Genomic DNA, 13578 nt, shown 5'->3' on the forward strand with positions numbered 1-13578 from the left:
ATTAGAGTGATACTCCATTCTCCCTAATTCTTCAGTGCATTCAGCTAATAAGCAGCATTGTTATTGCCAGTGCTAAGTCATACAAGGTAGATTATGTAAAATAGTAAGGCTTTTCAAAGCAACAGTGATAACCAGCATGTGTTTTTTCTTTTCCTTTTCTGTTCGATGTACAGAGTGAGAATGCTCGTTTGGCCCTTTGTGAGCACCCCCAGTGGACCCCTGTAGTAGTCATTTTGGGACTTCTGCAATGTAGCATCCCTCCCATTTTGAAAGCAGAGTTATTAGAGACTCTCACTGCCTTTGGAAAATCTCCTGAGATTGCTGCTTCGCTCTGGCAATCGCTGGAATACACCCAGGTATTTTAGAATTTTCTAAATTTACTTAGCACTGTAGCATATGAGTCTTGCTTGAATTCTAATGTTTTCTTAAATTATGTTCTTACCTTGTAGCTGTAATATATATATTTCCTAAGTTATCTTTTAAATCACTTATTGGACATTAAACTCGTGTTGCTTTTATTTTGAAGATTGCTTAAAACCATGAAAAAGAGATGGATGTAGGAATCTTAGTGCACATCTACTCTGAAGTGATTCTAAAATACTGTATTTCCCCGAATCCAGGATGACTCTGAATTTTAAATAAGAATGTGTGATTTTTAAACAGAGAAAGCCAGGATCCCTGCTGATCATTATGGGTGTTTATACATGTGCTCCGGGAGCTGGCAGGGCATGGATGGGTGGGTAGTGCTTTAATTAGAACTGTTCCGATAGATGGTCTAATTAAAGTGCCTGGAGCATGACATCCATCAGTGTCTCCATGCTGAAAAATGGCAGCAGGGGTGCTTTAACTAAAGTTTGTTAGATACAGTCTATGGATATAGATAGATATATAGACTATATAGATACAGTCTATTCTTCCAGGATGGAAAAATATCAGTGTTTCAACAGATGAAGGACTATAAAAAGCAAAACACCTAAAAACCTCTGTTCCCTTTGGAAAAATGTTCATACAGAGCATTTTTAGTATAGGTTTCTGTTGATTTATGCAGTACATGCGTTCCTGGAGAACAGCGCACAAATCAAATTCGCATAAAGTGAACCCAGTTTACAATGGAACAGATAGAGATACGTTCCCATGGCAGAGAGGGAGGGAGAGAGTAAGGTTGGGACTAGGGGAGGGGTGCAGCACAGTCTGTTGGTAGCTCCCGGGGCTGCAGCAGGCAGCAAGGCGGCAGGAACTGAGAGTGGATGCGGGGCAGAAGCGGAGGCCCTGGACTGCAGTAGGCAGCAAGGCAGTGGGAACTGTGAGTGGGTGTGGGGCTCAGGGCAGGAGGGCACAGTTCTTGCTGCTACGCACCCCCTGTGGGGGCTGCAGGCTGGTGGGCTGTGCCGGGCTCTTCCCAGTCGGGTGCAGGCCCCCAGATCTGCACACAGGACAGCAGCAGGCTGCGGCGCTGGGAGGGGGGTTGCTGCCACTCCAAAATTTGCCATAGTGCTGCCCCCCACCCCAACCTGCCTGCTGGTCCCAGCCTGCAGCAGCAGCTTGCTGTCATCCCGTGCACAGATCTGGGGGCCTGGGCCCCCTCTGGGAAGAGCCTGGCGTAGCCCCCACAGCCCTTCTGGGGGGTGGGGGGTGCATAGCAGCAACAACTGTGCACTCCTGCCCTGAGCCCCGCACCCACTCACAGTTCCCACCACCTTGCTGCCTATTGCACTCCGGGGCCTCTGCTTCTCCTTGCTTACCCTGGTCCCTGCTGCAGTAGCCGCAGGAGCAGCCGACACCAGCTGCCTATAACTGCTGGGCTGCACCATGCCCCAAACCTCCCGAGGCTCCACTTCTCCCCACTCACCCCACTTGCTGCAACAGACCCGGGAACAGCTGACACCACCTGCCTGCACCATGGTATGGTGCAGCACAGGGTCTGGGGTGAGTGGGGATAACCGGAGCCCCTATTGCATGAGTGAGTTTAACTCGCATATAAGGGATTTTGGGTAGAAAAGGGGTGATCGGTGCATAGGAGTGAATTAGCATACATAGAACCTGCATAAATCGAGGGAAACCTGTATTGACAGAAATGGCTGAAGCTTACATTGTAATTATGTTCAATACATTGTTTCTCTCTCTCTCTCTCAGATTTTACAGACTGTAAGAACTCCAGGGCAGAGACAAGCTATTGGCATTGAGGTAAGGATTCCCTTCCACTAGGTAATTGCTCAGATTTTTGTAGTGTTAAGAACAGAAGAAGCTATACATGTTGTATCTGCTGTTAAGTCAGCGAGAATCCCTTTGGAATAAAAGTTGTTTTCTCTCTTCCTCTCAAGTTATTCCCATATCTGTTTGTAGCTCCTGTAAGTTTCTGTTAGGTTGAGTCTCACTGTATGGGTTTTTTTTTTTCTCTCAATTGCTCTATTATAAGCCATGTAAAATCACAATCAGCTGTGATCAGTCTTGAAATGGAAATCATGAGCCCCCTCTATACTTGCAAGTAAAGGTGTGATGGGATCTAATGTATGATCCACACATTTGCGCCTCTTGCCATGCCACACGTGCATGGCGGGAGGTGTGATCATGGGATTGTGCATTAGGTCCTATCACGCCTTACTGCCAGTACAGGGGTAGCCTGATTCCAGGCTCCCTCTTTACCAGCAGGAAGGAAGCTCCCATGTCTGGGAGCCCCCTCAGTTGAAGGGCTCTTAATCATGGGTGTGCCTCATACACCCCCGAGCCTGGAAGATTGCGGCAGCTGTGATCCTTTAGGCCCCTTGGGGTTTCAAGCTGGGCATAGAGCACCCTGCTGGAAGACCCATCACCTGACAGGACTCCCAGCTGTAGGGGAGACCCCACTACATGTGCAAATTAAAGCTTGATATAAAGTTTAATACACATTTCCGAGGTCTACCTTTACAGCTGGTTAGATCTTTTAATGATGCGATACCTACTTTGCATGTGTAGCTGGTCTTTGCATGTGATAGCTACTTTGCATGTAATTGTGCAGTTAACCAGTTAATTGTATGATGCATGTAATGTGTAGAGGGGGCCATAGTCACTTTTGCTTAACAGGATATCTTAATGCATATGGCTACTTTCCTTCCTTAATTTAAGAGTTTAATAAAAGCAAAACTCAGTTAAATGTTAAGGTATAGCCTCTAGGAATTCAAGAGAGAGTGGGAATTGCTTGGCTGTGCGCCAGAAATTTTTGCACTTTCCTTGTTGCATCAGTCTTGTGCAGTCATTAGCTGTGGAGCAATGTAAGGTAGTTCATAGACAATTCATAGATATCTTGCTTGTTTTCAGCCATTTCCTCTGAATTTAAATAGCTGCACAAAATGCCTGCAAAAAGTTGTATTTTAATCAGATGGTGTTATAATTATAGTGCTATTGGGTGGTAGCACCATGATAACTAAGATCGAAACTAATCTGCTGTCTAACATTTCATTTTTGTGTTCTAAAATCCGTGTAGTTTCTAAGATTGTCTTACAAATTACTGTCCCTCAGGAAGGTCTGGGGTGGGGTTATTGGCCCATATTTGAGCAAGGCATTCCTTAATTAAAAAATACAATCCTTTCTCCTTCTGTCCCCCCATTCACTCCCTCCCCCCGCCTTTTAAAAAGGTCAGGTTACATCAATATTTTACCATTCTTCTTACTTCAGTTTGCACACAGCTGTTGCAAAAACTATGGCTTGGATCCTCCCCAAACAGATATCACTGGGTCACAGTTGATCTCACTTAATGTCTGGCAGCAATTGTCAGAAAATATTTAGTTATTCAGGGTAAAATTTTGGTTTGAACAAGTGGATGAGCCAGAAAAGTCGTCTGTGCACACATGAGCTGTAGGACTGGTTTTTGCTGCAAACCAGACGGTTTGTAGGCAGCTTGGTTTTTAGAGTAAGTGGGTGGCTTGAGGTAACACACTGTGACTGTTGAGCCCAACCAACAAGAAGGTAGGGTGAGTTTGGGTCCTGTCTAAGAATGTATTAGTTTATCTCTGCTTACACTCTGTCAGGCTACCTCAGGGAGTTTTGAGGCAAGAGCCATGTTTTTTTAAGTAAAAACGTGGCTTTTAAGTATACCCTAAAATCCAGAAAGATCCTCAAATTTTACTTGACAAGTATTGTTGAGAAAAATAGCATTAATTTAAAGAAAGGGAAGATGGAAGACTCTAGTAAACAGCAGTTTTTTTTTCTGAGCAGTGACACTGAGTATAATTGATGCATTATGACTTGCTTTTCTTCAAACTCTGCATAAGCAAAGGGGCTACTGAGCATACTTTTTAAAGATACTAAAAGGCCAGGTCTGAAGTTTGAAAACTGGTGGCTGTGTAGAGTATCTGTGGTGTATTAGGCTACAATCCTATAATTTCACGTATATGAGAGGACCTCTGTGCCTGGACAGAGCCCTGTTGAAATTAACACGATTTGATGTTGGAGCCTGCAGGAATACATCATGTTGATTTCCTTGTAGAATCATGGCTTAATTTCTATTTTTGGGGATGGGTAATGGTGAATGAGATAGTATTGCTAATAAAAATAAAATTTCCTTTGAGTGTACTAAGAAGGGTAAGAGTTGTCACTACTTTATTATGCTACTTTCTTTTCAAATAATGAAGTGCTAAAGGAAAGTAGGAAAGTTTTAAAACTAAAAAAAATTTAGAATCCAACCTTGCAAACTTTGCTTATCCCTGCTTTCAGCAAATCAGTGGGAACAAAATTCAGCCTACTGTCAACTTCATCAGCAAAGCTAACTGCACTTTATCTTGCATCAGCAGATGCATGACAAATAGAACCAAGGAGGTGATACTTCCCCTCTATGCAGCATTGGTCAGACCGCAGTTGGAGTACTGCATCCAGTTTTGGGCACTGTACTTCAAGAAGGATGTTGATAGACTCGAGAGGGTCCAGAGGAGGGCCACTCGTATGGTTAGGTGCTTACAGGACAAGCCCAATGAGGAGAGCCTGAGGGACCTGGACCTCTTCAGCCTCCACAAGAGAAGGCTGAGAGGTGATCTTGTGGCCGCCTACAAATTCATTAGGGGGGCACGGCAAGAGATTGGAGATGCTCTGTTCACCAGGGTGCCTCTTGGGGTAACAAGGAACAATGGTCGCAAACTGACAGAGAGCAGATTTAGGCTAGACATCAGGAAAAACTTCTTCACAGTAAGGGTGGCCAAAATCTGGAATGGGCTTCCAAGGGAGATGGTGCTCTCCCCTACCTTGGGGGTCTTTAAGAGAAGGCTGCTCTTTCCTGCCTAGGCAGGGGGTTGGACTCAATGATCTGTTGAGGTCACTTCTGACCCTAGCATCTATGAATCTCTGAACTTTCCAATCTCTTGAGGGTTTCTGTTTAAAACATCTCATTTTAAGTGTCTTCTGATATTAATTGACAATTTACTGATGTAGTTTATTTTTCTGGGAGTGTTTTTTTTTTTTAAGTTGGATCTTCAGTTGTTTTTTTTTGTTCTGTTTTGTTTTTTTGGGGAAGGTTGAATTGAATGAGATTGAATCCCGGTGTGAGGAGTATCCTTTAACCCGTGCATTTTGCCGGCTGATCAGCACACTGGTGGAGAGTTCATTCCCTTCTAACTTGGGAGCAGGACTGCGCCCACCAGGCTTTGATCCCTATCTTCAGTTCCTTAGAGATTCTGTGTTTGTCCGATTTCGCACCAGAGCTTACCGGAGAGCTGCTGAAAAGGTAAATTTATAGTTTTGAATAAATATTTTTGGAGACAGCTGTCTTTGCATCTGGGTTCTGTACTGTTAAATTAACTTGACTCACCAAGTCCCTGAGCTCTGAGGATCTGTGTTACCCAAGCTTGATCCAGCAGTTTTAATCTTTGGATTCTTTAAACCAAAGCTATAACCAACTAGTATCCCCCACTTCTGCAAAGCAGACAAAGAATGGGAGCTACGTTAGGTATTTATACTCCTCTGGTATGATAGGCATTCAAATGCTGATGGCAGTATCTTCTTATGCTAGTTTGAACACTTGGAAAAATGCAGGTAAACAGTTGCAGAATTATGAGTTTGTTTTATGAATTGCTTGTAACAGTTGGCTAATGATTTCTGAACCCTTGTGACTTTATCACAAACCTAAATAATTAGAATCTGCCTCTTTTGGTTAAATTTAGCTTTTCTTCATGATTATTTCACAAAATTATTTAGTGTTAATCTGGCATTTTTAGCTTCTTGAAGTATGGAATTTGAGCTTCTATCCTCAATGCTTCTTTTTGCTAAAAGTGCCTTTTTGTACAAAGTATAGCGATCTGTGCATTACAGATGCTCAAGTTTACAAATAATATGCATGATTGTACATATTTTAGTCTTTTTTGGTGTGTGTTTTTGAACTTGTGTAAAATGCATTATAGTTCAGATTCCAGAAGATGTTCTTTTTATTTCAAAAAGGATTTTAATGTTGTTTCAAATTCTCTGACCTAGCAAATTCCTGGTGCTGTGGGATGATTATTTAAAATGCAACCACATTTCTTGTGAGTTGTTTTTTTTTTTGTTCAATCCATTGTTGATTGTTTACAGTGGGAAGTAGCTGAGGTGGTTCTGGAGGTCTTTTACAAACTGCTGAGAGACTACGAACCTCAACTTGATGACTTTGTGGACCAGTATGTGGAGTTACAAGGTTAATATGTTCATTCATTTACTATCAAACAAGATTGATTCTCATTTTGTGTCAGGGCTTAGGAAATATCCAAGTAGCCCCAGCATACTACAGGACATGGTGTTGCTGATTCAGTAGGCTGCTCTTTTTCTTGAGCCTGTGGTGAATTGATACCTCAGCCTGAGAGTTAAACACAATGTGCTGCTGGAGGGGGTTGAATTTCAGAAGAGATATAAAATGGACATCCTGCATTTATGCAATTGTTAAATCCTGTAGTGTGTTTATAGGATTTAGGGGAGAGCTAGTCCTGGTGTCCTGGCCAAAAGTCCAAATAGGCAGTTATCTTTTTGCTGACCAAAATTTGTCCTGCACTTTCATTTATATATGATGGTATTTATTTTACTTAACTTTCTAAACTGTTGAATAGCTGCTTCCTTTCATCTTGTGATGGGTGAAACAGCTCTTGCGCCCATATAATTTGAGAAGCACTTTAGGTTTCTTCAGAAAGAAAATGTTATGTAGATGTAAATTATCAGAATTTTGAACATATTTTTATTGAATATATTTTTTCCTGTCCCTTCAAGCCACAGCAGGAAACCATCTCTTCTTACAGCAATAAATCACTAGTTGGTGACAGAATGCAAGGAGGCAAATGCCTTTCTGCCTTGATAGACAGTTTGCCAGCTCATCTGATCTTCTTGTCTTTGATCTTCTCCTCCTCCTCCTTGCCAGATTCACTTATTTTTAAGTCTTTTTGTCTCCCCCAGCCCTTTCTCTACAGAGGGCAGAAGAAAAGAATGAATTAAAAATGAAACTGTGGAAAGGCAGTAGGGAAAAGAATTGGCTTCTAAATTTACTGTTTCTTGGTTGTAAGAAAAGAGGGCTTGACTTAAAAGTATGCGCCAAGGATCAAACTCAGCTTTTTAGGTCTCGGCTCTTGCACTTCTCCAATTCTGATGAGCAGGTGGTGTTTCCTCTTTATTGCTATGGCACAGTCCTCCTCTTTTGTGAGAGATGTTCTCTTTCTGTAATCTACCCACTTATTTTAGATGTATGGTAAAGCCCCAACTCTGAGAAAAGAACTACCATATTTTCTCAAATAGAAGACAACCCTGATTATAAGATGACCCCCCCAATAATTAGATTCTATTTATGGAAAATGTATAAATTTTTAATAATTTTCCAGGTATAGAATCTAATTATAGGAGGTTTGTCTTGATTGCGTACCCTTTCCAGTGCTATAGCAAGGAAACTAAATCTGGGGGAGGTCAGGTAGCCCTTTGCTTTCTGCTTTCCCCAAACTTTTTCCCCTGGCAGCCCTTCCCCGCCCCCACTCCTTTAGTATCAGATCCTGCTCTCCCTGAGCACATAAAAGGGAGGAGCAAATTTGAAACCAATGACCTTGAAATTAAACATGGCTATAGCAATTTGCATATAGTACCCATGCACTTAGTTTATCCAGAATTGATGCATGTTATCTTTTTTTGATATTGCTGCAAGTTTTAACACAGGTACTCCATAAACACGTTTTTGAGCAGCACTTTGACATCTACTTATATGTAGTACAAACTATGCATGGTGTTAGTCAAAAGCCAGAGTCTCATGATTTACTACAGTTCATTGGGCTGGGTCCCAGCAGAGTCAACAGCATTTCAAGCCATGGTGACCCCAGAGCTCAATACTGCTCAGTATGTGCATGTAGTTTAGATACCCCCTGCAAAGGATCCATGTGCTAATTAGCTCCCCTGTCATGACTGGAACTGGATGTTCTTGTCACAAGTCCTGGGATGCTCCAAAAACTTATATGCAGATGAGGTGCAAGGCAACATGATCCAGCTTCACCTTATAGAGGGCAGGGCCACATAATCATATACACCAGGCTGAGAGAGCAGGCGAGAGAGTGATTCTGAGTGAACTATATGCAGTTTCGTAACTCACGAGGACTTGGGGGGGAAAAAAAGTCAGCCATGAGGAAGATTGCACTTAATGGGCACTACCATACATCTTATTCAGATGGGTTACACTAACTTATTCATGTGGTAGGTTCCCATTATCATGTTTGCCGAATGTTGGCCATGAGTTTTATAGTTATGTTCAGTGCTGGTTGCATTTAATCAACTTCAGTTGATTTCCACTGTTCAGCACATGCTGCTTTTGGCAGCACATTAATGATTGTATTTAGTGAGATTTCCTTATGTGCAATTATAAAACAAAAAGCTTTTTTCTTCACACAAATTGTGGGAAGAAACCTCATCTTATATTTGAGTAAATGTGTAAATCTTTCATTTAGATGATCATGTATTTGGAAATCTGTAGGAAATGCAAACAAAGAACTTGCATGTCAGTGTGTCAAACCCCTCTGCCTTGTCTTCCCACCCAGGTTGGAGAGGTGCCAAATGTATACCTTAATTGAACCTCATCTTATTAATTAATGGCAGCATGGACAGACTAAGTTGATTGTCTACTTTCTTCCGATTTTCCAGTATCTACTTGGGAGAAAGAGGCAGGCACTTCTGTTTTTTGAGAGGAATAATGCTACTTGGGTTTTAGATCACATCAGCAGGTTGGCAGGCTGGGAATGCTGTGGAATTATTATCTACACATGTACATCTGTATTTTTTTTAAATTATCCTGAAGTTTAGACTCTTCATTCAGTCGCCTCTCGTGACATTGGTTCTCTGGCACTGTTGGTCGCTAGTCTCTGGCAGGAGGAGATTATACAGTTATCCCTGTCTTGATGGCTTTCTGTTCAGTCAGCATCTGCAAAACTTCCTTTTTTTCTAAAATCATTTGCAGTCAGGACTAGTCTTTTTTTTTTTTACATTTAAGGGAAGGCAGTAGAGGGCGTGTATTCTTTTCTTTCCATTTTATTCAGTGTGTTGAGGAAGGTCAGTAAGCACAGATTGTGATTTATCTTGTGATCCCTTTGTGTCCCTTGATTTTTTTTTCAAACCAAAAGTGTGTAGTGATAGTCATGCTGGGTCACCTTCTTCTATTTTTTTCCAACTTCTTTTGATTCATCCTGTTTATTAAGAGCCAATTTCCTTATTCTTACTGGAAGAATTATAACATTATCTTACAAATTTCAGTGGATGTCTGTTTCCACATTAATTTGATTATACCTGTGTTATATAGATGTACTAGCCAACTACTGATAATAACTTGATACCATATTTTATACCTATCAGTAATTCTGTAGGTTTATTTCTTCACTTGTGGCAGGGACTGCTGATTTATAGATTCATAGGTGCTAGGATCGGAAGGGACCTTAGCAGATCATCGAGTCCAACCCGCTGCCCTGGGCAGGAAAGAGCACTGGGGTCAGATGACCCCAGCCAGGTGCATGTCTAGCCTCCTTTTAAAGACCCCCAGGGTAGGGGAGAGCACCACCTCCCTTGGAAGCCCATTCCAGATTCTGGCAACCCTTACCATAAAGAAGTTCTTCCCGATGTCTAACCTAAATCTGCTGTCTGTCAGTTCATTGGTCATTGTTCATAGTTACTTCAAGGGATGCCCTGGTAAACACAGCATCTCTTATTCCTTGCTGCCCCACACAATGAATTTTTAGGCGACCACAAGATCACCTCTCAGTCTTCTCTTGCAGAGGCTGGAGAGATCCAGCCCTCAATCTCTCCTTGTAGGGTTTTGCCTGCAGGCCCCTAACCATATGAGTGGCCCTCCTCTGAACCCTCTCGAAGTTGTCCACTTGAAGCGTGGCACCCAAAACTGGGCGCGAGTACTCCAACTGCGGCCTGACCAATGCCACATCAGAGGCATTCTGATGTCCATCTTAGATTGTTCTATAAAGTATAATGAACTTAATGAGAGAGATTATTACTTTTTAATATCTTGTTCTTGGGTTTGGCCCTTAAGTTTGCTTTGCATCAGGATGGCTGGTTAAAGGTGTGTTTAGTTTGTTGCACTGCAGATTCTTTACATGTGAAATTTCTTTGTAATGGCTTTCATGTGGCTGTGCTTGTTAATTTGCAGCAGTGTTAAAACCCATTAAAAACAATACCGAAATGGAGTGTTAGGCAGTTTGACTCATGCAAGTCAGAGGCCTTCCAGACTAAGAAAAAGTATTCTTTCAGCTTCAGTTTTTATGTTCTACATTATTTTTCATTGTCTTGTCTGTGAGAATAGATAAACCAGGAACATTAACTTGGACTTCTCCTTTATTTTCAGGAGTTCTTCCGTTTACTTCCTAATTATGTTTTATGATGACCTTTGAATTTCTCACCAGTGAGAGTATCAATATGTTATAGCTCAGTGATTCTCAGTCAGGGTGTCCTGAGATCCTTTTAAGAGTGATATGGGGTGCCACACAATATTAGCGTTTTTGGTTTGCAAATAGCTATGAATGATTCATGAGATAAACCCAGAGATTTCAAATAGGAATCCATATTGTTAAAAACATTTTGCCCTATTTCAGTCTTCCTGAGTTCTTTGCAACAGAAGAATTGTTTTTTCATTGTCCAGAAACAAGTGAAAGATTAAGAGCTGGCATTTCTGATTGGTGCCTTGGGTCTAACAAGGGTGCATTCTGTCTAAAAAGATTGAGAGCTTCTGTTCTATTTCATTGATGTGATATTAATAAATCTTTATTATTATGTATAGCAACCATTTAGCTGCTGTTGTGACATTTGGTTGGTTTGTATGCATGCAATGTGGTAAGGAGAAATCTCAGACAAAAACTACTAATAAGTAATTTTTCCCTTTTTTTTTCTCTTTTAGGAGAAGAAATAATAGCATATAAACCACCGGGATTTAATTTGATGTATCATCTATTGAATGAGTCACCAATGCTGGAACTGTCCCTTAGTCTGCTGGAAGAAGGGGTTAAACAGCTAAATACCTACGCCCCCTTTCCAGGTATGTGCCTATAGTTTATTTTTAAGATGCCAGTGAAGTGTTTACTGGCAGGGATTTGACTTTGATATTTTTCTGTGGCTTCAACAGAAGCTGTGTTTGTTTTTCATATACACAAGTTATGTTCTGTGGGGAGTTAATTGATTTCAGTTATCAGCTCTCAAGATATATTTCTGGTACAAAGTTTGATAAATGAGCTGTTCACAGGTGGCCCATTTATAGATGTTCCAGGGATTGCAGTAGGATTTGTAAATGCTGTTCATTTTTGTTTTTTTTACCTGTGATTTTTAGGGAAGAAGCACTTAGAGAAAGCAGTACAGTACTGCCTTGCCCTTCTCAACCTGACCCTGCAAAAGGAGACTCTCTTCATGGACCTTTTACGGGAGAGTCACCTTTCCCTGATTGTCACACCTCTTGAACAGCTGCTGCAAGGAATCAACCCACGAACTAAGAAGGCAGACCACGTGGTGAATATTGCCAGGTGAGCCCAAAGCACTTGGGTGGGAGGAAGCTTTGGAAAGATTGGAATGTGAAGAGGGGCTACTGGATTGCTTATTCTTTAACTACATACACATGGCAGGCTGTTTTGCATATCTAGGGAGCCTCACTGAAGTCAGCGGGCTCTGAACAGAGTGAAATGTCCATCTGCGTGCAAGATTGGGGTCTATGTATACTATTTGTCTTGAAATTTTTCATCTGAGCATATCCAAGTTGCATATATATTCCATGAAATTCAAAACTCTTAAATTAACTACTCACTTGCATGTAACTTTCATTTATCTACCCTGGACTTTTCATGAATTATCATAGGTTAGGCCAGTAAAGGTTTGTTTGGCTAGGAACAGATGTTGCTTTTGTCTCTGGATAAATTGTGCCTGTGTTTATCCCGGAACAAAAATATCCCAAGATTGGCATTTACATATACAGCCCTTCTAATTAGGTTTTAGTGAGTGGCTGAATGCAATACTACTTCTCTACCATTGGTTTAGTGATATAATCCCAGCATAAACTGAAATTACCTTTTATCTGGGAATTTTTTTTTATAAATTATCCCAGGACAATGGACATGGATGTCTGTACACTTGCACTTTCTTCTGGGATAAATGTGATGTCTGTTTGCACTGGCAGGGGAGCTGCTGTTGCTCTGGCCACAATCTGCCCTGGGGGCTGGAGCTGCTACCACTGCTGCTGTCCCTACCTGGTTAAGGGCGGGAGCCAGAGCCAGAGCTGCCATAGAGTAAGAAGCAACAGTGGGGCTGGTGGCAGAGGGGCAGATGCTGGGAGGGGAGATGGAGGTGGGGCAGGCCAAGGGGACAAAAGGCAGGCCGCCTGCCTCTGCCAGTGCTTTTCCGGTTGCTTGCCCCCTTACAACTTCTTTCCATGCCACAGCAATGGGAGAAGATAGATTTAAGAGATCCTCCAATAATTAGATTCTATATATGGAAAATTATAACAGCTTACAATTTTCCATTTGTCAAATCTAATTATTATGGGGTTATCCTAAATCTGAAGCCATTGTAGATTTGGGTAAATACAGTATATACCTTTTCAGATATAATAGTGAAGTGTCTTGCCAATTTTAATCTGGAATACTGTAAAGTGTGTCCCAGGTATCAGAAGTTTGGGAAACATGGGGTTAGAGGAAACAACAGAAGAAATTCTGGGAGTGATTTGTCTTTCTCCTTCTTAATTCATGTCATTGGTTGCGAGAGGCTTTAGCTGTGGGTTCATGTATAAGAAAAATGGAGTTTTCAGTTTAAAAATTTTCCCATAAATGCTGTCTTATTCAGATTTTATTTTTAATTATTTTGATGTGCACATGTTCTGTTTTTTATCTGGGTATTATTGTGTAGTAGCTCTAGAGTGTCCAACAGTTCAATCAAATTATTAAATTTTAAAGGTATCTTTATCATGGCAACAGCAATCCTGAACTGGCTTTTGAAAGTGCCAAGATCCTCTGTTGTATTTCTTGCAACTCCAACATCCAGATAAAGCTAGTGGGAGATTTCACTCATGATCAGGTATTTGTCATTCTATTTCATAGTTTCATAGTTTCTAGGGTCGGAAGGGACCTGGGCAGATCATCTAGTCCGACCCCCTGC

General features: G+C 41.5%; 1 protein-coding gene across 1 annotated transcript in view; it reads left to right on the forward strand.

The window, feature by feature from the left end:
• NUP205 (nucleoporin 205) overlaps positions 1–13578 on the forward strand; it is a 99267-nt gene that overhangs the window by 47149 nt on the left and 38540 nt on the right. Inside the window, 7 exon segments of the mRNA XM_006024209.3 lie at positions 174–356; positions 2134–2184; positions 5480–5689; positions 6529–6628; positions 11342–11479; positions 11768–11957; positions 13377–13497. Coding sequence (XP_006024271.2) covers positions 174–356; positions 2134–2184; positions 5480–5689; positions 6529–6628; positions 11342–11479; positions 11768–11957; positions 13377–13497 — 993 coding nt within the window.

This window comes from Alligator sinensis, unplaced genomic scaffold (assembly GCF_000455745.1).
Source record: "Alligator sinensis unplaced genomic scaffold, ASM45574v1 scaffold166_1, whole genome shotgun sequence".
In the NCBI taxonomy this organism is placed as follows: Eukaryota; Metazoa; Chordata; order Crocodylia; family Alligatoridae; genus Alligator; species Alligator sinensis.